At 49.1% G+C, this 23,568-nt stretch overlaps 1 protein-coding gene across 2 annotated transcripts; it reads left to right on the forward strand.

The window, feature by feature from the left end:
* The first annotated feature begins 1,058 nt into the window (after positions 1-1,058).
* Inpp5k (inositol polyphosphate-5-phosphatase K) lies at positions 1,059-22,400 on the forward strand. 2 transcript variants are annotated; one of them, XM_059271212.1, is made up of 12 exons: positions 1,059-1,347; positions 3,269-3,376; positions 3,669-3,777; positions 7,706-7,822; positions 8,163-8,338; positions 8,894-9,005; positions 9,931-10,040; positions 20,258-20,444; positions 21,254-21,391; positions 21,646-21,729; positions 21,858-21,962; positions 22,129-22,400. In XM_059271212.1, exons 1-12 carry the CDS (start codon positions 1,295-1,297, stop codon positions 22,186-22,188), a joined length of 1,359 nt encoding a protein of 452 aa, XP_059127195.1. In that variant the 5' UTR covers positions 1,059-1,294; the 3' UTR covers positions 22,189-22,400. The 2 variants fall into 2 exon arrangements, with proteins under 2 accessions (XP_059127195.1, XP_059127196.1); XM_059271213.1 differs by lacking the exon at positions 21,646-21,729.
* Positions 22,401-23,568: the final 1,168 nt, after the last annotated feature.

Below are 23,568 nucleotides of genomic sequence, written 5' to 3' on the forward strand. Positions count from 1 at the left end.
AGGGCCTCGGATCCCTTGGGAATTGGAGTTAGGATGGGTATGTGGGTGATGCGAACCAAACCCAGGTCGAGAAAGAATCACACCACAGTCCTAATGTCCAGTAACTCTCTAAGCAGCTCAGGCTGGCCTCAAAACTTGGAGAGTAATCATCCTTGAATTAGATACACACCACTATGCCTGGTTCCAGAACATACTTTTAAAGTAGCAAGATGTTTGTGGGTTCAGTGAGTAGCTGGTACTACAGGTGTGAACCACTGTGCGGGGCTAAAAGCAGGATCTTTAACTTGGCTTTCCAGTGTGTGAATCTCATGAAGCTACGTTTTCCTGTTTCCAGAACTCTGAAAACAATCCTCCCGCCCTCAAAAAACTAAGAACCAAATACCTAGAGGAAATAAATCGAAGTGAGTCTGGCAGATTAACTAATCATGATCAGTCGAATATACACACCATATAGGTGCAAAGACTTGTTTTTCATTCACTGATGGCTCATTTTCCGAGCCCGGGAATCCCAAACGTGCTTTGCATTTAGCAAAACTAGGTTTGACTTGGGCGTAGTGGTGCACTCATGTAATCTCTGCTCTGAGGTGGGAGGATCGGCTTGGTCTGCATAGCAAGTTCCAGGACTTAACAGCGAGAGTGGCCGGGGAAAATAAAACCAAAAGGACGACCCGCTAGTCACTTAAAAGAATGCAAGTGCTCTGTGACCCTTAAGAGGGTGCCAAGAAACAGCACAGCAATTACTTTAAGTGTAGGGTGAGGGAGGCCGGGCGCCGGACAGACTACACTGAGCGTCCCCACCCTGCCCACTACCCGGTCCCGAGGGTGGGCAGACAGCAGGGAGGACCGCACGCCACCGGACCGCCTCGAGGCAGCCGAGGCCGCGCGCCACAGCGACTTCCGGCCGCAACGCTCCTCCCGCCTGCGCCCTCGCGCAAGGCAGGCTGGGAGTGCGGGGCCCCGGCGGCCGCGCCGCCGCCCACTAAGCACGTCGGTGCGGGGCGTGTGGCGTCGGGGTGGACCACACGTAGGGCACGCCTCTCTTGGTCTCCGAGCCATCTCCGCTCCGCCTCTGGCGTTTCGCCCCGCTGCAGAGTCCCGCCTCTGTGCCCCAACCGCACCCCACAGTCCTGGGCGCTCACGATCCGCCCCCTACGGAAGCCGAAGCGCAGTCAGAATCCGGAAGAAAAACAACCCGGAGGGAAGAGTGCAGCTGATACCGGCGACCAAGGGCTGCTCCGGCCCGCACTGACTGGAGCGCGGAGACACGAGCCTACCGGGTCACGGCGCGGGAATAATGTCGGCTGCGAACCTACAGAGGCCGAGCGCACCGAAAGGCAGTGTACTCGGGTGAGGACGCAGTTGTAGGCCGGTCGGTACTCGCTGTCTTCGATCCAGTCTGATTTGTGGGGCTGGGTACCAAACCACAGTGGGAGCAAGAGGACAGGCCTACAGGGCTGCCCTAGTTTGGACCGCCAGATTCCTCCAGGCCAGTGTTAAATAGGCTGTTAGACCTGATACCCGCCCTAAACTTGGGCTGCGGAATTGGTCACTGCAGATGCTTCCCAAACAAGTGTCCAGTTGGTTTTTGGAGCACACTGTTAGACTACTAAGTGTCTAAGACATTCGTCCCTTCAGCTGTAGAATAGGAATTTTGTTCGTACTTTTCATCAGCAGTACATCATGGGGTCTTCTTGGTCCGGTTATGATCTCTAGAAATCAGATTTAGATAAGATCCTTTAGAGAAGTGGAGCCTCGTCTCATGCTTGATATTTAATCACGAGGAACACCGCTAATCGTCCTATTGAGCGGAACTCATGGTGCATGGATTTGCTGCTAATCACCAAAACTGTGAACAGGGATGACAAATCCCGAATTTTATTCTTTATCCACTTAGAGTTAAGTGCCTGGGAATACAAGAAGCCATTGAGTAAAAGGGTTACCTGCCTTAATCCTCTGTTGGACAGCAGGGGGAGACCGTAAACAGACGAAGTAGCAGTCTCTCAGAGGGCCTGAGAAAATGTGGTTTTTGTATTATTTTGTTTATATTCATAGGGAGAGGCAGGAAGTTGCTTTAAGCTAGCCAAGAAATGTTTTTTACAAGCTACACTTCTTAGAACATGTACCTCTAAGAACAGGGTCTGATGGACAAGAGATGTTTTAGAACAGCCTGCCCTTCCCTTTCAGGATCCTCAGGATCCTGTGCTTCAGTGCCTCGGTATTTCTTGAACTCACAGGCTTTATCTCTGTAGAGTCTGAGCTCCTGCTTGCTCTGTCCTGGGAACAGTGACGGCTTCTTGGAGCGTTGCTATAGTAATATGCTCACTCAAGGGCTCTACAAGTGTTTACCCTCCTGAACTTCAGTTTAGGATGTGTGGTATTTGACAGCTGCTAATTATTTTTCCTGGTAGTCTGGGGCTTGTAGCGAGCTGAGATTGGAATGTTATTCCCCAACTGATGATGTTTCCCTGTAGAGAGAAGACAGTTGAGATAGAGATTGAAAAACCTGTTACTTAGAAACTTGTACTTAGGCTCCATGACGGCCTTGGTAGACTCTGTTGTACTCCAGGGATTGGTAAGGTAGGAGTGAGGAAGAGAATATGCTGTTTGTTTTGTTCTTTTCTGAAATTCCTGTGCTTGTAGCTCTGAGGTCTACGATCAGGTACAATCAACCTCGGATACCTTCTAGGTGCTCTTCAGAACCCGTAGGTTGAAGAGCGGGAGTTCGGAGCTGCTGAGCCGTAGAGGATGGGTGAGGTGTAGCTAGCTGGGAGGGCCAATGGCTGTCCAACTCACCATGTGTTCCTTTTCCTGGCCAAAACCCCTCTCGCATTCCCTTTGGCGCTGTGTGTCAGGTGCTGCTGGGGTCTGGGCAGTTGTGAACCTGTGTAGAGGAACCAGTTCAAGGGAAGAGATTCCTGACTCAGGAGATAAAGGGGAAGGGGAAGGCTTCATAGTCCATTACTCCTTTTCCTCTTTTCCTCCCACAAGATGCAGAAACAAGCTGAGCATGGTGGTACACAACTTTAATCCCAGAACTTAGGAGGCAGAGGAAGGCTGATCCCTGTGAGCTCCAGGCAAGCCTGGTCTACTTAAGGAGTTGGAGGCCAGCCTGGGCTGCATCGTGAGACTCTGTCTCAGAAACAACAGACTAACAGACATGCAGACACATTTCCCGTGATCACTGAAGTGGGAACCATTAACAGGTCTAGGTCCCTGTCCATTCCTTAGCCTCCATTCTCTGTGACTTTCTTTAATATCCTTTCCACAGTATACATGTTGTGACATGGAATGTGGCCTCAGCAGCCCCCACTGTGAACCTCAGTGACCTGCTTCAACTGAACAACAAAGACCTGAATCTGGACATATATATCATTGGGTAGGTATCTGAAGGGCCCTCTATCCCTGTGGAGGACTGATGTAACCCATCCTCCCTTCGTTTTGGAGTCTGAAGGTGAGGGGCTGTCATCCTTATTGGGTCTAGCCTTGTGTTTCTTGTCCTGAGTCAGCAATGGTTATGGATTGGAGGTCAACAGCCATACAGCTAGGGAAGGGAGAAATCTTGGTCATCAGAACCGGGTCTGACAGTATGATGAGGCCAGTACCAGATGTCTATGGGAGAAGTGGTGTCCTCCAGGCCAGAGGATGAGCCTCTGACTTGGAATGGTCAGTTTGCAGGAAATGAATTCTGGACTCATAAGCCTTCTTTCTGATGCTGCTTTCGAAGACCCATGGAGCACTTTCTTCATGGATATGCTTTCCCCTCTGAACTTTGTCAAGGTAAGTTCAAAGTTCACGAGCAATGGAGGAATGTGTGTCACCTTCACTGACTCCCAGTTGCTTGTCTGGTGTGTTTCTCTTTCTTTCACTTAGCTTTTCAGGCTCTTTCCCATTCACTAAAAAGGTTTAAAGCTCACACTACACTTGGCTCCCTGAAACTCTCGCCTGCCTTATGCTGTTCCAGGGTACCTCAGGCTGAGCTATGACTTCACACCTGGATATTTATCACCTTGGGAGAATTCCTAGTAGAACTGCAGCAGGGCTTATTAATATCTCAGTGCCCCCTCCTATCCCACCCTCCAGTCTCTACTTACTGCCCAACGTGAACTCTATGAGTGTGGTACTTGCTCCAATTTATGGAGTGTTCGCTTGGTGTTAGACATTGTAAATAAGCTCTTGGTATGTGTTGTTTTACACTCTTAAATCTTGAAATTGAAATACTTTACAGATAAACCCAGGGCTCAGAGATTACATGGGCTTTCTGGGATCTGAATCCAGATCTTTCAAACCTTTTAACCCATGCTCTAAACTATCATATTTTACTGCTATATGAGTGTGTGCTAAGACTGACAGGTAATCCCCAGGCTAACCTGCTGATATTACATGAATATCAAGTTCTGATGGGCCTGGAAGTTAGGAGAGGGGAAGACAGGTGTACTGGAAAGTAGTTCTTAATCTGAGGGACCAGTTAAACCATAGGATAATGGCAGGAAGGCTTTAGGTCACTGGGTTTTATTTCTGCCCTACACCCACAGTCAACACACAAACACCCATTCAGAGTGTCCAGTTCACAGCTGCTTGGAAATACTAGAATTCTCTCCATTCCCTTTCTAGGATAAGTTTTTTTTTTTTTTTTTTTTTTTTGGTTTTTCGAGACAGGGTTTCTCTGCGTAGCTTTGCGCCTTTTCTGGAACTCACTTGGTAGCCCAGGCTGGCCTCGAACTCACAGAGATCTGCCTGGCTCTGCCTCCCGAGTGCTGGGATTAAAGGCGTGCGCCACCACCGCCTGGCTAAGTTTTATTCCTCAGTATTAATTCTGTTACCTAGTTGGTTCAGGGATGCTGGAGCAACAGCTGTGTGGCCTTCTGAGAAGGAGAAATACAAGGCTTAGTCCTCCTGAGACTCGATAATGCCAGCCCCAGAACCCTTGGTCCCCCCAATCCCAACCCCCCACCCCCACCAAACTGAGAGGCCTCTTCTAGGAGATTTGGAGCTATTTCCTAATGGAGGGAAGAACCTCCCCCTCAGTGCTCATTTTTTCCCAAGACTCCATGCCTCCTCGAGCCTTGACTAATTGGCAAGGGATTGGTAGGGTGGAATGGAGCCAAGGAAATTAGCTCAGCTTGTGGCAGGGACACAACCCATTCTACTCATGTGGCCTCCTAAAATTGAGAGCTAGCCTAAGTCTAGGAACCAAAGCAGACCCCTCGCCTTCCCTAGATACAGGCAGTCCCTTGTGGGAATTGACCAGCTGTGGGTTGAGAACTCAGGGGACCTCTTTGCTCTCCAGTGTCTGGTTGTCTCCTGCCGGTCCTTTAGCTCCTCCTCCTTGGTCTCTTCACACTGGAACTTTCCCTGGAAGGCTCTGGCTTTTCCTAACAGCCCCACCCCTCCTCCCAGTCTCAGCTGCTCCTGCCCTCACTCCCTGCTATTTTTCCTGACTTCCTGCTGCTCACTTACAAAGTGGACTGGTCTTTGTGTTCAAGCCCAGTGGCCCAAACCTGCTCTGTTAGTTAGGATTAAATGCAAATCTTCTCCTGAATTTTACCAGTTTCTTGGTTTCTGTCCTGACTCTGGGATTTGGTCCTTCATAATATAGTCCTGCTCAGGCTTCTGTTGTCATAGATAGTTGTGACTATGGAAAAATAGAAAACTTGGGATGTAGTCAGTGATAAAACACTTAAAGCTAGGTCAGAGATTCAGTTCCTATTAACCCTCCCCCTACCCCCACCCCCACCCCCCAAAAAACCTGAAGACTTAGGGTAGAGGGTAGGTTAGTATATACATTTGTAGCAACTTCAGAGGACTCAGGCTCCAGTACCTCCTTTGTTCAGTACTGAGTTTGGGGTTCCCTCTACTTTGACTCTTCCACTGTGCTAGGGCTGCTCTTGGACTGTGGGATCAAGTTTCATAATTCCTGGAAGGCCCCAGTATAGTTCTCCACCCCGAGATTTCCTCCTTGGCCTTTGCACCTCACGCTCCGGAAACAGCTCCTGGAGTGGTGTGTGTAGACAGTCCAGCCCTGAGAGAGAGGGTCACTAGGGATGGCCTTTTCCCACCCCACCTCTGCAGCCACCAATAGTAGGCATTTTGGCAATCCCAAAGCAGTCTTCCTAGTTCCCCCGCCTCCGGAATCTTGGTTCTACATCAGCAAGTCAGGGACAGTGATTGCTGAAGCTGGGGAAAAGCTTAAGCCTCTCCATGGGTGTTAGGTACTTTCCCCAGCTCTGGAGCCTGTCCTCAGTACTCAGTTCCATCCCGTGTACATTGCCTTCATGGACATTCAACCACAGAGTCTGAAGTTATTTATTTACATTTCTGCAGCTGTGTCCCCTGTTTCCCAGACTAACCTTAAACTCCAGATCCTCCTGCTTCTACCTCCTTAAGTGCTAGGATCACAGTGTATGCCACATGCCTAACTTTCTAGTTCTGTATAACACACACACACACACACACACACACACACACATTTTCATGGTGCTTTTTCACTGGGCTAGGACATGTATAGAAAAATGCTCAGATGCTTACCCAGCATGCGTAGGGCTCCGAAATTGGTCCTCAGCATTGGGGGGAAAGGGGGAGGAAGAAAAGTAGATGGTTGCGGTAAGTGTAGAGTCAATGGATTTTTGTATTTGAGTTGCCATTGGTCAACTCAAGATTCAGAACAGCACCCTAGAAGCTTCTCTCTTGTTTTTGCTTATGTTTAAGAATCTCTAAGCTGCTGGGAAGTGGTGGCACATGCCTTTAACCCCAGCACTTGGGAGACAGAGGCAGGCAGATCTCTGAGTTCAAGGCCAGCCTCGTCTACAGAGCAAGTTCTAGGACAGCCAGGGCAACACAGAGAGACCCTACATCAAGAAAAAGAATCCCTAAGCAAAAATGGGTATGGGGCCACATACCTGTAATCCCAGCACTCAAAAAGCCTTGCAGGAGGATTGTCAGTTCCAGGTATACCTAGGATACCTAGCAAGATCTTGTCTCAAGAAAGGGGGCGGGATGTAGAGAGAGCTCAGTGGGTTAGAGCACGTGTTGCAATAGCCTGGAGATGTGAGTTCAGATGCCAGCCCACATGAAAATTCAAACATGGCCATATGTACTCTAACGCTATGGGGGAATGGACAGAGGAGGATCATTGGGCTTTCTGGTCACCAGGCCAGCTCCAGGTTCAATGAGGGACCCTGTCCCAAAGGAATAAGGTAGTAATCAACAGAATAGCACATCTGATAACTTCTACAGTGTTCACCTGAATACAGATACAGACACTCAAATATCATTGAGCCAACAACAAATATCTTCGCATCCATATGGCATGGTATTATTCCTGCTTCATCTGTAAGAAGAGAGGCTGAGAGATGGGGGAGTATACAGAGGCTCTTAGGACAGCATTGTGAGAAGAGCACCCAGTTGTGCATAGGCTGGGTGGAAGAGTAGTGCTTTTCTAGTGGCAAGCTCCCCCAGAAGCCTGTTCTCTCTCCTCCATCCCCAGGACCGTAAGCAGAAACTGTAACTGCAGCTCCCAGAATGCACTGTTGGGCAGCTGAGAGAGAAAAGGGAAAAGAATGAAATTCAGACGCACCCTGGGTTCTGTAGACTCTTGGGCAGGCTTTGCATGTGGTTCTAGACTCTTTTAAAAATCCCTCTAGTCAGTCTTAGAAGGGATACAATTGGCCTTTGCAGTTTAATGAATGACCTTTGCCCTCTGCTGCAGATCTCCCAAGTCCGTATGCAGGGGCTCCTCTTACTGGTCTTTGCCAAGTATCAGCATTTGCCCTACATCCAGATCATCTCTACAAAATCTACCCCTACTGGCCTCTACGGGTACTGGGTAAGGACTGAGCTCTCTCGTCTGAGATGTGTGCTGACAAGGGCTGGATGCTTTGGAGCTAAGCAAAACGGGGAATGAACTGAGCCTGGATATTCTGCGTAGCCTAGGACCCTGCACACCTACCCCCATGCCCCAACCCAAACCCTGCCATCCCAGCAGGACCTGGGTATTCCTGAGATCCCAGATTGGGGTATTGGGCTTTGTGCATGGAAGAATTAGCTGGGAAGCTGGGTGTCTATGGCTGAGATCCTGGGGGAGGTAAGACTGCCTCCCCTCAGACCTAGGATGGGAAAAGGGGCGTGTGTATACAATCCACCCTTCTTCCCACCTGTCCTACCAGGGGAACAAAGGGGGAGTCAACATCTGCCTGAAGCTGTATGGCTACTATGTCAGCATCATCAATTGCCACCTGCCTCCCCATATGTCCAACAATGAGCAGCGGCTGGAGCACTTTGACCGAATCTTGGAGAGTCAGACTTTTGAGGGCTATGATATTCCCAACATCCTGGACCATGAGTGAGCGTGAAGCTGCAAACTGTCACCCCTGCCCTCCCCTACGCCAGCCCAGGCTAGCATTGACTGCTGAGTCTTCTTCGCTGCCAGTCAGTAGTGCTCCATCTCCCAGGCCTCCCAACCCCTTTCCTGATGTCCCATCTGCTGTACCACCCAGCTTTGCCTGCCTGATGTCTGCCTTCCTCTGGCCTCTTTGTCCTTCCTGGAAACCCTAGACACTTGTAAACATCCTAGGTCAAGACCCTTGTGGTTCTTGAGTTTACCACGGGGGCTGTTTCTCAGCTTGTCCAGATGGCCAGTTGGGGAGCAGCGGGCTAGAGCTGCTCTGTATTTGTCATATCCTTATCTGTGCAAGTCCTTTGACTTAATTAATAGCATTGGTGCCAAGGACTGTCCTGTTGGACCCATGCATGTCCTGCCTGGCCTTCATCTGCTGCTGTCTTAGAGTCTAGCTTCTTACCCACCCCTGAGCTTTTTCCTCCCCAGCAGCCCTTGGACCTGTACCTTTTCACTGACCTCATCACAGACCCTCAGGTGCCCTCCTTTTTTTCCCTGAAGCCTCATTCTGTGGTTTGGAGACATGAACTTTCGCATTGAGGACTTTGGGTTGCTCTTTGTTCAGGACTGTATAACAAGACAGTGCTACCGCGAGCTGTGGGAGAAGGACCAGGTACCAAGTGAGCAGAGGGGTGTGTGTGTGTGTGTGTGTGTGTGTGTGTGTGTGTGTGTGTGTGTGAAGTGAGCAGAGGGTCTGGGTATGTGTGTGTGTATAATGAGCAGAGGGTGTGTGTGTGTGTGTGTGTGTGTGTGTGTGTGTGTGTGTGTGTGTGAAGTGAGCAGAGGGTCTGGGAGTGTGTGTGTGTGTGTGTGTATGTGACCTGAACCTGTCATGGAGGTCTGTGAGGTGTCCAGAGAGCAGCAGCGCTCCAGTTGTCTGGGATCTGTTCTCCCTTCTCTCTGGGTGGGAAGATGAGTCCAGCCAGGTTTTGCACATGGAGGTGGGGCGACCATACTGTCAGTACTGATCTTCACCTCGTGAAACCATGAGCATGCTCAAGAATAGGGAGCCAGGCTGAGCACTGGCAGCTCACACCTGTAATCTTAGGACTCAGGAGACTAAGACAAGAGGATTGTTGTAATTTTATGCCACCTTGGCTATACGAGTTCCAGCCAAGTCTAAGCTACCGTGTGAAATCCTAGCATCCCCCTAAAAACAAGGCAGAGGGGGGGGGGGTCCAGATTAGCTTTGGCCAGCACTGGCCTTATAACATGCATCAGCCTACTTGTATCCCTGTTGCCTCCCCTGTCCCAAGCCTGGTTACCTCTGGAAGATAATATGCCACCCCTTTTGGGACGTTGCCTTTCCTATGTCCCCGACACAAGCCTTCTAGTGACCCCCAGACAGTTGGAAATCAAGGTCTGCTCTCCATTGAGAAAGGATAGACAGGGAAAATGACCACCAGCTGCTTCTGCTGGTCCTGTGCAGTCCCATTTTCAGGAGCTGTGGGGACTGCTGAAGCAGTGACAAGAAGAGGGTGGTGCTGACCTATTGCCTCAGGACTGGAGGAAGATGGGGACTGTGTCTTTATCTACAGCTCTCCATTGCCAAGAGACGGGACCCGCTGCTCCGGGAGTTCCAGGAAGGTCCACTGCTCTTTCCACCCACCTACAAGTTTGATAGGCACTCCAACAACTATGACACCAGGTGAGGAGGAAATCGGGGCCCAGGAGGCTCTGGAAGTCTAAGTATGCCAGCCAGCTTTGGGCGCAGGGTGGAGGTCCGGGTGTGTCACTGAATAGAGGAATCATGGAAGCAGAATGGATCCAGCCGTCAGCTCTCAGTGTGGACTGTCCTGCCCTTCCCTGAGGCACTGGTTATGGGAGCTTCCCAGGTTGCTCTGAGAGTGGAAGGGAAGGCTGGTGTTAGCAAGAGTGGAGGATAGGGTCGAAGGTTATTGACGGAGAAGGACATAGGCAAGAGCAGAGGCAGCCCTTAGGAGGGAAGGCACCAGAGCATCCCGGAAAACCTTGCCTACAGTTTCCAAGGCCTTCTAGTCCCCATACAAGGGTACAAAAGCGTTACCTGAGGTAGTTATTCACATTAAGTTTCCCTGCCCAGACTCTGAGTATGTCAAATACTATACGAGGAAATGAAAAATAGTGGAAAATCAGACATGGTTTTGCACAGTTGTAACACTTGCACTCGTGAGGTGCAGGCTAGGCCATCCTAACAAGTTCAAAGCCAGACAGGGTTACATGAAACCCTGTCTTAAAAAAAAAACACCCACCCGGAGATGGTGAGCTGAGTCAGTGGTTAGGAGCACCGGCTTCTCTTCCAGAAGACCCTGGTTCAATTCTCAGCACCCACATGGCAGTCTCTAACTTCAGTTCCAGGGGACCCGACACCCTCACACAGACATATATCTAGGTAAAACACCAATGCACATGGAATAAAAATAAAATAAACAGGGCTGGAGAGATGGCTCAGAGGTTAAGAGCACTGGCTGCTCTTCCAGAGGTCCTGAGTTCAATTCCCAGCAACCACATGGTGGCTCACAACCGTCTGTAATGAGATCTGGTGCCCTCTTCTGGTGTGCAGGCAGAACGCTGTATATATAATAAATAAAATAAATCTTTTAATAAAATAAAAAATAAACAAACAACAACAAAACCCCACCCACCCAAAGGAAAGGAAGGAAGGAAGGAAAAAGTGCAGTCCCCAGAGAACAGTACGGAGGAGGCACCCCAGCTGCCCCTCACACTGCTGTCCTCAGCTGCACGGTGCTTTAGCTCTGGGCTTCTCAGTCACGAAACGGGCATGATCAGTATACATAACTCGTGGGGCTCAGAGTTGCCTGAGACCTGCCTAACCCAGGACCTGGTACCCAGTGAGCACTGGTGAGATCTGTGATTATTATTTAGATTGGTCTCTTCAGGTGGGGTGGTCGTATTCCTGAAGAACTTTATAAGAAGCTGAGAAAGGGCCAGCTCACTGCTGAAACCTGAGAGAGCAAGAACAGCTCTGGCAGCAGCTTCTTGACCAGTCTAGGGTCAAGTTAGGAGAGGGAGACTCCAGCAAAGTGGCTGCTGTTAAAAGGGAAATAGGTATCTCCACAGCAAGCCTGGGCAAAAGGTAGCTGTGGGCTTCATGTATGGAAATGGCTTGACAGTCTAAATGTCTTTATGAAGGACAGGGAAAAGGTACACCATTTCAAGACTGGAGCAAGGCAGGGAAGGGCTATGGCGCGGGCAGTCCACACAAGAAGAGGCAGTACAGAAACAAAAGTAGGCTGGAAAGTAGGTAAGGGGACAAGCTCTGGCTGGCTGATGTGATCACAGCTGCAGCGAGAATGGTCTCTACAGCCGTTCATTGAACTCGAGCAGTAACGTGGAATCTGGAAGGCCTCAAGAACTGGTTGGAGCCGGGCGGTGGTGGCTCACGCCTTTAATCCCAGCACTCGGGAGGCAGAGGCAGGCGGATCTCTGTGAGTTCGAGGCCAGCCTGGGCTACCAAGTGAGTTCCAGGAAAGGCGCAAAGCTACATAGAGAAACCCTGTCTCAAAAAAAACCAAAAAAAAAAAAAAAAAAAAAAAAAAAAGAACTGGCTGGGGCCTTGGAGGCCAGCACCTCAGGACCTCAGTGTGAACTGGACCTGTAATTCAGTGGGAGAAGAGTTGGCTAGCTCCTATAAGGTCCTGTGTTCAATCCTTAACAAGTAGGGTGTAATTCCCCCAGGGCATAGCGGAGAGCCTGCCAGCAGACTGGAAGTCCTTGTACGTAGCTGGATCAGGGCTGGCACTGGCAAGGTCTGACAAGGTGGTTAGGTAGTAAGTACAGGCCCTCAGGTGGCTTAGCTAGTGGGTGAGCTGGGCTCAGATCTGGTTCTCTGGCTTGGTGGTGCTTTTTCACCAATAGTACTTCATCTCAGTGTAGGGCTACGTCTGTAGCTCTGGTATAATACTTGCCTAGCATGTATAAAGCCCTGAGTTGCTTCAACAGAACACCCCACCCCAGTAATTCATAGCCAGTCTTTCCAGCAGGAGCAAAAGGGGAGAATCAAGACAAAACGACAAAACCAGAAAGAAGGAGACAGATGCTATATACTAGCTCACTGTGACTGACATGGAGCTCTCACCATGTCCCAGGCATTGTGCAAAAAGCCTTGCATCCCTTCATTCTTCACATACATTTCTTAGGCAGACAGGGCTGTTACTGACTTTGTATAAAAAAGGAGGGTGGTAAGATGGCTGAGTGCATAGAAGTGCTTGCCGTGCAGGGACCTGAGTTCAGTCTCCAGAACCCACAGTGGAGGGATTCCCACAAGTTGTCTTCTGACCTCCATGCATGCCATGGCAAGCATACACACTAATAATAAGTAAATTTATTTTTTTAGTATTTTATTTATTTATTTATTTGTTTTTGGTATTTCTAGACAGGGTTTCTCTGTATGACAGCCGTATGTGTCCTGAAACTCACTTTGTAGACCAGGCTGGCCTTGAACTCACAGAGGTCCACCTGTCTCTGCCTCCTGAGTTCTAGGATTAAAGGCATGCGCCACCACCAACTACCAGTATAATAATAAGTAAATTTAAATAAGGAGAATGGATTTCAGGTACTTCTAAGGCAGGTAGGAAGAGACGTTGTGATTTGGGAAGAATGTGAATCTAGGTCTGCCTGCTGCAGAGCTATGAGTTTTCAGTGGTGCTTGGAACCCATAAAGAGATGTCTAGGCAGGAACAGTGGACACTTCCTGTGGTGGACATTGCTGAGCCCGCCTGGAAACCAGGCACACCAGTTCAGACAACAGTGCCAGGAAGCTCCACTGCGCTGGAGTGCCACTAAGCTTGGACATGCTGTGTAATCAGGGCTCAGTTAGTAAAGTGCTGCTGCACAAACATAAGGACATAGTCCAGATTCTCAGCACCCATTTTAAAGTGGATGCCTGTAACCCCAGGGATCCCAGGAACTCATTCACCAGCCAGACCATGACCAGACAAACAATAACTGCCAGATTCAGTAAGAAATCCTGCCTCAAAAAGAGGATGGAGCCGGGCGGTGGTGGCGCACGCCTTTAATCCCAGCACTCGGGAGGCAGAGCCAGGTGGATCTCTGTGAGTTCGAGGCCAGCCTGGGCTACCAAGTGAGTTCCAGGAAAGGCACAAAGCTACACAGAGAAACCCTGTCTCGAAAAAACCAAAAAGAAAAAGAAAAAAAAAAAAAAAAAGAGGATGGAAAGCCTAGCATGGTGGCATACACCTCTAATCTATCACTAGGGAAGCAGAGGCAGTCAGATCTCTGAGTTCAAGGCTAGCCTGGTCTACAGAATGATTTCCAGGACAACCAGGGCTACACCAAGAAACCCTGTCTCAAAAAAAAAAAAAAAAAAAAAAAAAAAAAAAAAAAAACCAACCAAATAAAATATAATCCCAGCTACTTGAGAGGCAGAAGCATAGGGATCATTCATGTCCGCTAGGCCATCCTGGGCTACATAATAGGGTCCTCTCTCAAAAACCAAAGGGCAGGAGATCTGGCCCGATGGTAGAGTCTTCATGTGTTTGATACCTAACACTGCTAAACAAAATAAACCCCAGTGAACCATTGCTGTCCTCTTGCTACCCAGAGCAGAACCCGGATCTAATTTATAATTTATATTCATCCCAGGTATAAAGACACTGCCTAGCCTATGTTTGAATCAGGAGCCCAAGAAAAGTATTCAAGCCAGACTAGCAAAGGGACCCACCAATAGCAGGGAGAGCCAAAAAGTCACGATTAGCTTGGTTAGGAGTCAGCCAGTATGTTTCCAGAACTGGAAGAAGTGCCAAAGGAAGCTGGCAGCCAGAGACAGGAGGGGTCAGTTCTATTTGTCAAGGACAGGTGGGTGGGTTGGTTGGTTGGTTTTTGCAGTGAGAGGTTGAACCCAGAGCCCCACATGTACCAGGCAAGTATTCTGCCTCTGAGCTATGTACACCTCAGCCCTAGGAGAGTATCCTGAAGGAGGCAGCAATGTTGTTTAGAGAGAAGAGGGACAGGCGCTCTAGTCCATCATCAGCACTGATGAGTAGCACCTTGTGGGAACAAGACCCTGACCTGTCTAGCTGTCCTAAGTGACTGAAGGTGATTTCTGTGTCTGTCTAGCTATACACAGTGACTGTGAGTGATTTCTGTGCAGAGCATAGAATGCAGCTTTCATCAGCCGTGCAGTGTCCTGAGCCAAAATGTAATGAGAAACGAGGTCAGCTCCATTACAGGGGAGGGTGGAGGGGCTGGGTGCAGGGCGGGAAATCCTGTTAGAGTCGGGGATTGCACCGGGTGTTGTTACAGTAACCATTATGGATGCAGAATGGGCATGGAGCAGAGGGTATTATGATCAAAGCTAGTCAAGACTGTCACGGACACATTAAGCACATGACCAGTTTAGCCATGCTCCAGAGTTCAGTGAGCACTTAAAAGCTGTGTATAGGGAGCTGAAGTGAAAAGTGCTCTCATACACAGAAACTAAACAGAGAGTACCATGTGCCACAGCTACTCTGGGGTCAGTAGATTGGTTCTGTTGTTGTTGTGGTTTTTGGTTTGGTTTTTAGAATCTTTAGAGAATCTTGCAGCATCTTGTGGCTTTAGTTTTCTGAAAGTGAAGGCACGTTCATTCATTTGAGAAACAGTTATACACAAACCATTCAGCCAGAAAGCCTTAGTGAGGTTGACCTACACTGTAGGACAGTTGTGTCTTCTCTGAAGGGAGTTAACCTGTTCACAGAGGTGGGGGGGATGGGACGGGACGGAATGAAGCGCAGTGAAGGTGCACAGCCTTTGTAGTCAGCAGATATGGGCAAGCATTCTGCCTCCACCAGGACAGAGGAGCTTCTCTCAGCTTTAGGAAAATGTGACTTGTAGGACAGGATCCTGGGGACTGGAGAGATGGTTCAGAGGCCCACAGCACTTGTTACACTTGCAGAGGACCCAGATTTGGTTCTCAGCACCCACATGGCCCCTCACAACTGTCTATTACTCCAGTTCCAGAGCGTCTGTGAGCACTGCATGCACATGGTACATAAAAATACATGCAGACATCCACATAAAATAAAAATGAATAAACCTTTTTTAAAAGATGAAAGACAGGATTATTGGAGCGATTGGAGCAGTCAATAAGACAGATGTCACAGTGCATAGTACACTACAGATCCATTTCAAATTGTAAGAAATGTAGAACTTGAACAACAGATACAATAACATTTAATTTGTCTTTGTTTGCTGTCTTGCTTGTCAAACAAGCTCCAGGAACTGGGGGTGTGGCTCAGTGATAGTTGTCGGCTGCGTGCCCTGGGTTCTGCCCAGCGCTGCAAAAAACAGTCTCATTGACTCTGGTTTGATTCGTTGATTTTTGTTTTTATTTTGTTTTGAGATAGGGTCTCACTGTATAGCTCCTGCTGGCCTGGAATTTATATAGACCAGGCTGGCCCTGAACCCACAGACATCCACCTACCTCTGCTAGGATTAAAGGACATTGACTACCACACGTGCCCTGTTGACACTGCTTCTTAATCTTGCTTGCCTGACATAGGGTAAGCCTTGGTGGAAAAGATGAACAATGCAGATGTTAAAGAAAAGATGAGAAGAAGGGCTGGCTGAGAAGTACTAAGGAGGAAGGAGGCAGAGTTTGGTTCAGGATTGAGGACACTAACATGATAGAAGGGCTGGTTTGTTTTGTGTTGTACTTATTTGTTTTTATTTCTTCTGTGCATTGATGTTTTGTCTGCATGTATGTCTGTGTGAGGGTGTCGGAGCCCCTGGAACTGGAGTTACTGACAGTTGTGAGCTGCCATGTGGGTGCTGGGAATTGAACCCAGGTCCTCTGGAAGAACAGCCAGTGCTCTTAAGAGCTGAGCCATCTCTCCAGCCCCAGGTCTGTATTCTTAACCATCTCAGAGTTGAGGAGAAACTGTGCTTTGAAGGAGAAGTACATTCATGTGTCTCTTAACAAGTCGTAACCCTTGCTGGGCTTACAACTCATGTTCATGATGACTAAGGAGAGATTGGCTGGGTAGTTTTCCAGTAATCCCAACACTGGGGAGGCAAAGGCAGATGTTTTCTCTGTGAGTTCGAGGCTATGCTGGTCCACATAGTGAGTTCCAGGCTGTGCAGGGGTCCATAGTAAGACCCTGACTCTGAACAAACAACAAAAAACCCAGAGGAGTGAGAGTCTGGAAAGAACCTTAGGACCTAACAAGCAGAAGGTGGTTTGGCCAGAGTCTCCACTTTGTGGCCACTCCTTGACGCCTCAGCTTCTTTGAAGTAAGTGCTGTTATCACTCCATCTCAAAGTTCAAGAAACTGAGAGGTGGAGAGGTGACCTCACTTGCCTGAGGCCATAGGCCTCTGAGTCCAGAGTCGAGTTCGCCATGGTATCATCCTCACTTGTTGAAAGGTGTGCTGCTGCTTAAGGGACAGCAGACCATTGGACTATTTAGTAAAAACAGGACTGAAGAAAGCGGGAGGCAGAGACTACCGCCAAGTGGGTGGGGCATGGGAAACAGTACATTAAAACTAGAGGCATTTTTTGTTCATTGTGCTTTATTTTTCATTGTTTGAATTTTTTCTTACACTGATATTGTGCGTGAACATGATGGGGATCAGGGAACAGCTTTCAGAAGTCGGTTCTCCTCCACCATATGTGTTCAGGGATCAAACTCAGATCTTGAGGTTTGGTGGCAGTGTCCATACCCTCTGAGCCATATTGGCAGCTCCGGTTTTTTGTTTTTTGAGACAGAGTCCCATGTAGCCCAGGCTAACCTCAAACTCTTTATTGTGAGACTGATTTTTGAACTCCTAATCCTCCTGCCCCCACATCCCAGGTGCTGGGATTACAGATGTGAGCCCCCGAGCCCATCTTGTGTTTTTGAGATAGCATCTCATTATGTAGCCCAAGCTGGCCTTTGAACTTCAGAGACCAATCACTCTGCTTTCCTCTGCCTCTCAAATGTGGGTGTGTGCTGCCATGCCGATCTCTGGATGGACATTTTTGAGGAGAGAGGTTGAGTTTGCAGTTTTGTAGTTTGGAGCCTGATGACCATCCAGGGCCAGAGTCTGTACCATTGCTGAAGCTACACAGAAGCTCCGAGAACTCAAGCGTGGACCCTAGCTGACATTCTAACTGGGAAACAGTTACTCCCTGGTGAAGGGTATTCTAGACGGCAACACGTCAGAGCCGGGACAGTAGAATGAGTCTGCACACATGGTGGCAGATGAGTCAGCCTTGGGAGTCCCTTGAAAGCCTGTCTGAGGACTTGTATTAGATGCAGGAAAACCCTCTGAAGATTGCGTTATTGTGTGTGTGTGTGTGTGTGTGTGTGTGTGTGTGTGTGTGTGTGTGATGCACACATTCTACTGAGCCGGCGTGGAGCGCGGAGGACGACTTTCAGGAATTGGTTCTCTCCATCCACCATGGATTCTGGGAATGGAGCTCAGGTCTTCAGGCTTTCCTGCAAGCACTTACAGGCTAAGGCATCTGGCTGGCCGTTTAAGATTTTCAAGTAGAGAATCATCAGATGAGGTTTTATTGCTGTGGGGAAAGGGATCCTCGGCTGAAGGAGAACTCAGAAGTAGCAGCTCTCCTCCTTCCCAGGCTCTCCACCATCACAGGGCCCGCCTGCCCGCCCACCCGCCCGCCTGTGTCCCTGTGTGGAGGATGAGCTTAGTGAGGGGTCAACCCAGTAGCTGCTGGTGGGGCTGGATGGGGTCAAGTGCTTCTGTCACTAGAGGAAGAAAGCTTTTTTGTTTGTTTGTTTTTCAAGATAGGGATTCTCTGTGTAACAGCCGTGCCTGTCCAAGATCCCACTCTGTAGATCAGAGATGAGTTCTGCCTCCCAAGTGCTGGGATTAAAGGTGTGTACCCACTCCCCCATCCCCAACTAGGAAGCATTTTTTCTTCGATTTTGGGTTTGTTTTTGTTGTTGTTGTTGCTTATGGTTTTTTGTTTGTTTGGTTGGTTTTTGTGTTTGTGTATGTGGGTGCCTGTGTGTGTGTGTGTCCATGGAGGTCAGCATCAATGTCTTCATCACTTACCTTTTTAAAAGTTTGATTTATTCATTTTTTATTTTATGTGTGTTTACTTACCTGTATCTGTGCACTACATGCACACCTGGTGTCCCAGATATTAAAAGAAGGCATCAGAGCCCCTGAGATTGGAATTATAGATGAGTGTAAATAACCATGTGGGTGCTGGGAATTGAACTCAGGTCCTCTGGAAGAACAGCCAGTGCTCTTAACCTCTGAGCCATCTCTCCAGTGCTCCCCTTTTGAAACAGGAACTCACTCTTGGTCAACACTGGCTTGGAAGTTGATGTAGCCCAGGCTGTCTCAGAGTCAAAGTGGTCCTCCTACTGTAGCCAGCTGAGTGCTGGGATTATAGGCGTGAGCCACCGTGCCTAACTCTTTCAGTTGACTTTTTAGAGAGAAACAGACAGAGGCAATGAATATGAATGTGTGTGTAGGCCAGATGTCCATGTCTGCTGTCTTCATCTGTTGTCTTTTACCTTTTTCAAAAAATTGAAACATTTTTTACATTTTTAGTGGTAGGGATGCACTTGCAGTGACAAATGGGGAGCTCCTGAGAACTGGTTCTCACTTTTGCTTTCTGCCCTGTTGGTTCTGAGGGTCACACTCAGGCTATCAGGCTTGGGGACAAATACCTTTACTCCCTGGCATTTTTTTAGTTGGGTCTCTTTTCATAGCCCTGGCTGTTCTAGAACTCATTATATAGACCAGGCTGGCCTTGAACTCACAGAAATTCACTTGCCCCGGTCTCCTCAGTGCTAGGATTAAAGGAGTGCACCACCACACCTGGCTCCCCCTCACTTTTTGAAACAAGGCCGCTTACTGACCTGGAGCTCACCAATTCAGTTATACTGGCTGGCTAGTGAGCTCCAGCGGTCTGCCTGCCTCCACCTTCCTTAGCACTGGGTTTACGGATGCATGCTGCCATACTTTACTTACATGGTTTTGAATTTTATAAGGATTTGAATTCAGAACCTGGAGCACTTTCTGATGACTTTTGAGAACAAAGAATCCCAGTGGGAGCTTGGGATGTAGTTCAGTTGGTAGAGTGCTTGCCTAGCATGTACACAAGTCCTAAGTTGGATCACTAGCACTACATAAACTGGGCATGGGAGCACACCCCTGTACTCCCAGCACTCATGAAGGCAGGAGGATGAGAAGTTCAAAGTCATCCTCACCTTTACTGAGAGTTTGAGGCCAGTCTGGACTCAGGAGACCCTGTCTAACCACAGTAACCGAGTTCTACAGAGAGCCTATTTTATGCAGAAGCTTGTTCTAGATCTAGAAGTGATTCCTCTCATCTGTCATCTTAGCAGCCCATGAGGTAACAACTGTTCTCATCTCCATTTTGCAGAGGAGGAAGCTGGAGCCTAAGAGGGTTAGCTTGGTGGTTTAGAGCACGTGCTCTGTGGTCATGCTGTTTGCTTGGCCTTGAGTCCTGGATATACCACTTAGTAACTCTTTGGGAAAGTTACTCCCATTCTAAGACTCAGTCTCCCTACTGTAAAGGGTGAGTGGTAGCCATACTAACCACAAGCCTGTGGTAAGCATTCCCCAATCATGTCTGAGTCTCTACAACCTCAAAATCCAACCTAGGTCCTTTTCTGCTTCCCCCCCCCCTTTTTTTTTCAGAAGTGCCTTGAATGGAATATTCCTGAATCAGAGTTTAGTTCATAAAAATATGGGCTTAGGCAGAGGGTCTTTGGTCAATTCCTGCTGCTTCTGCTGGATACTCTGCCCTGCCACACCATGCTTCCTCCAGTTGCAGCCCAGAAGTCTGGACTGCTAGGAGACCCTGAAGCAGGCACAAGGAGGCACACTTCTGCTGTCCTGACAGTGCCTCTTCTTCTTCCCATTCTTTTGTCTACCCCAGTGAGAAGAAACGCAAGCCTGCATGGACTGACCGCATCCTGTGGAGGTTGAAGCGGCAGCCACAGGCCAGCCCCATGGTCTCCAGTCTGCCAACCTCCTACTTCTCACTGATGCTAAAGAGCTACACCAGCCACATGGCGTACAGCATCAGTGACCATAAGCCTGTCACTGGGACCTTCAACTTGGAGGTGAACTTCTGGACTTCCCAAAACCTGGCAGAGGGGTAGCTGTGCTGGGCCACACCACCATACCCTCTAGGCTGAGCTGTTATGTCAGGCCATCTGCAGGAGTCACCTGCAGGAAGACATGATTGCCTTTCCTCTCAGATCAGGTATCCCAGTGGTTCTGAGGAGCTGTTGATGGCTCTTTCTGTCAAAAACGTGTTCAGGCCCTTTGTGAAGAGGCTTCTGTTTCCTCTAGGTACTCTCCCTTGAGGTTAATGAGTTCCATCATGCTTATTACCTACTATGTGAAGTAGAACTTCCTTTTATCTGTCCTAATTGTATCTAGATCAAGTTGCAGAGAGAGCTCTCTCCATCTTTTATATCTTGCCACCTAATAACAAGGCAGTGGAGGCCACATTTAACTGTCTGCTCCCTCCGCTTCAGCACTGGCCCTGGCCCATTTTTACAGCTGTTCTCACCACAGCATTTCCCCACAAAACTGCATTGGGGCCTTGGAGAGAAAAACCTTGGGAAAGAGCAGCTTTCAGACCTCTTTTCTTCAAGCAGGTCCCTCTTCCCCACCTACACTCACCCTCAGCGCTGGCCTATCTGCCTGGTTCTAGACCCATTCCCACAACAGGGCAAATGCTCCCTCTGACAAGCCCCTTTGGCCCTTTCTCTTTCCTGCTGGTCAGCTAGGGTCAGCTAGACTAGCTTAGCAAAGTACTATGCCCAGTGCTCTGGGTGTCTGTGTTGCCCCCAGCACTCTAGAAGGAAACAGTAAGGAACGGTTGCCTTAAGGATTTCAGCCTACCTCCCACCCCTGTGTTTAGCTGAACCCCCTGATGTCTGTCCCACTGATCACCATGATGACTGAATGCCTGTGGACCATGGAGAACGACATGTTGATCAGCTACGCCAGCACCCCAGAGTTCCTCAGCAGTCCCTGGGACTGGATTGGACTATACAAGGTGATGTGACCAGCCTGGCCGGGAGTCCATCGTCCCGTAGTTTATCCACCATGGGGGCTCACGGGAGCTGGCCAGAGACCACTGAGGACTTTACCCCTGTTCACTGCAGAGACCCTTACTAATTTAGGGCCTGTTGGGGAAGGGAAGGCAGGGCACTGGCCAGCCCCAGCAGCCAGCCCACCTTCTCGGGAGGATTTCCTCTAGCTCTCATACCCTCCTCAGCCACTGACTGATTGCCTGATCTCTACTCACAGGTAGGGATGCGCCACATTAATGACTATGTGTCCTATGTCTGGGTTGGCGACAACCAAGTCTCCTATAGCAACAACCCAAACCAGGTACATCTCCAGCATGCAGACTTGACTAAATATTCTTGTCTTCTGGAAGGAAGAAAGTGTTGGCTAATTTACCACTATACTGGGAAGGGCCCAGGGCCCTAGAGCTGACACTGTTCCTGTTGCCCTAGGTATACATCAACATCAGTGATGTCCCTGAAAGTGATGACCAGTTTCTTCTCTGTTACTATAGCAACAATCTGCACTCTATAGTAGGGATAAGTCAGCCCTTCAAGGTAAGGGGTGCTGGTGGGAGAAGGGGAAGGTGACTTTGAAGGACTCGAGGGCACAGACCTGGGAGGTATCCTATGCCTGTGGAGCTGTATCTGTTGGGTAGTGGGGGCATTAGGAAAGTGGGTAAGAGCTCTGCTTACCTCTTCTGTCACCTGTTTTACCCTGCAGATCCCGCTTCGCTACTTTTTGAGGGATGACGCACTGTGTGAGCCTGAACCACAGATCTGAGCCCAGATGGGAGTGAATGAATCCAGGGCGGAGGCTAGAGCTGGAAGCCAGTTCTGCCTCAGCATTGCCAGGAGCGCTGGGTCTGGCCCAGCCCCTGAGGAGGCGGCTGAGTATCCTCCAGCTCCCCACCTCCCAGGGGAGCTCAGCCAGACTCTTCTGCTCTCTCCAGGCCAGATGAACTGGCCGTTTAATACAGGTTTTTGTTACTGAGATATGATTGAAACAAAGTAGTGTGTCAATGGTGAAGACTTGGGGACAGTCCACTGCATATGGAAAAGACCACTAGCTTACATGCCATTTCTTTGTCCTCCCTTTCCCCTGACACAAAAACACTCCCTCTCACACCCAAGTAGCCGTGCCAGGCACATGCCCCATTTGGCACAGGCCTGCATTCCTATCACGCCATCCTGGACCTTGGGCCTGGGATGGGGGGATGTTCACATTTGTACAGGCCCCATAAATTGGGTGGAACAAGTAGCACTGGGTTCCCAAAGTCTTGGCATCTCATAGTTGTCCCCATGGGGATGAGCAGAGGCCCTGAGATCCTGTCTGCAGCTGAAGTACCATGACTACTGAGTGAGGGTGTACCTACCTCTACCCTATAACGTGGAATCTGAGCAGGAAGTTCTTGGGCCGAAGCAGAGCAGGTTGCATAGACCCAGGTTAGCTTCTGCAGGTAAGTGAGGCCCCGCGTCCCCAACCTGCCCTTTACAAAGGGTTGGCAGATGTTGGAGGAGCCACAGCCACATTCCTCTTGGGTGGTCCTTTAGATCAAGCTCATCTGCTGCCACTCCTATCATGAGTCATAGAGAAAACACTGCTCTGCTCTCTGGGCCCTACTAGGACCTAGCTGGGAAACAGCAGAGGAGCTGTGCTCAAGACATTTTGAAGGACCTAGCAGCAAGAGGCCTCAGCATTCTGCAGGTGCCATGTATAGAGCCTGTCCCTCCCTATTCCTGCGGATCGCCTTCTGCCAGTAGGATTCGACACCCATTCTCCCAAGGGAAGACACTCGGGGAGTCTTGCTCTGTAATTCTCACATCTGTCTTGTGACCTGAGACTGAGAATCACTCCAGTTACTCTAGGTTCTGTCTTCTATTCTGGGAGCCACTGAGTGTTAAGAATTACCCCCTGGGGTTGGGGATTTAGCTCAGTGGTAGAGCACTTGCCTAGAAAGTACAAGGCCCTGGGTTCGGTCCTCAGCTCTGAAGAAGAAGAAAAAAAAAAAGAATTAACCCCCCCCCCCAGGCTTCTAGTGAGCCATAGCTGTCTGTTCTGTGTGAGTTGTTACATTGAGGGATAATTATAAATGTGGCTTTTACACTTGTATGTGACTTCTTTGATGGGGGAGATGACCAAAATATAGGCATGGAGTGTAGA

This window comes from Peromyscus eremicus, chromosome 8a (genome assembly GCF_949786415.1).
Source record: "Peromyscus eremicus chromosome 8a, PerEre_H2_v1, whole genome shotgun sequence".
Taxonomy (NCBI): Eukaryota; Metazoa; Chordata; class Mammalia; order Rodentia; family Cricetidae; genus Peromyscus; species Peromyscus eremicus.

What these genes read in the sequence shown, in the direction of transcription:
- Inpp5k (XM_059271212.1), top strand. Translation starts at nt 1,295, where the DNA reads ATGTCGGCTGCGAACCTACAGAGGCCGAGCGCACCGAAAGGCAGTGTA. An exon ending in TCCAACAACTATGACACCAG is followed by an intron (nt 10,041 to 20,257) that starts GTGAGGAGGAAA and finishes TGTCTACCCCAG; the next exon opens with TGAGAAGAAACGCAAGCCTG. An exon ending in ATAGCAACAACCCAAACCAG is followed by an intron (nt 21,730 to 21,857) that starts GTACATCTCCAG and finishes CTGTTGCCCTAG; the next exon opens with GTATACATCAACATCAGTGA.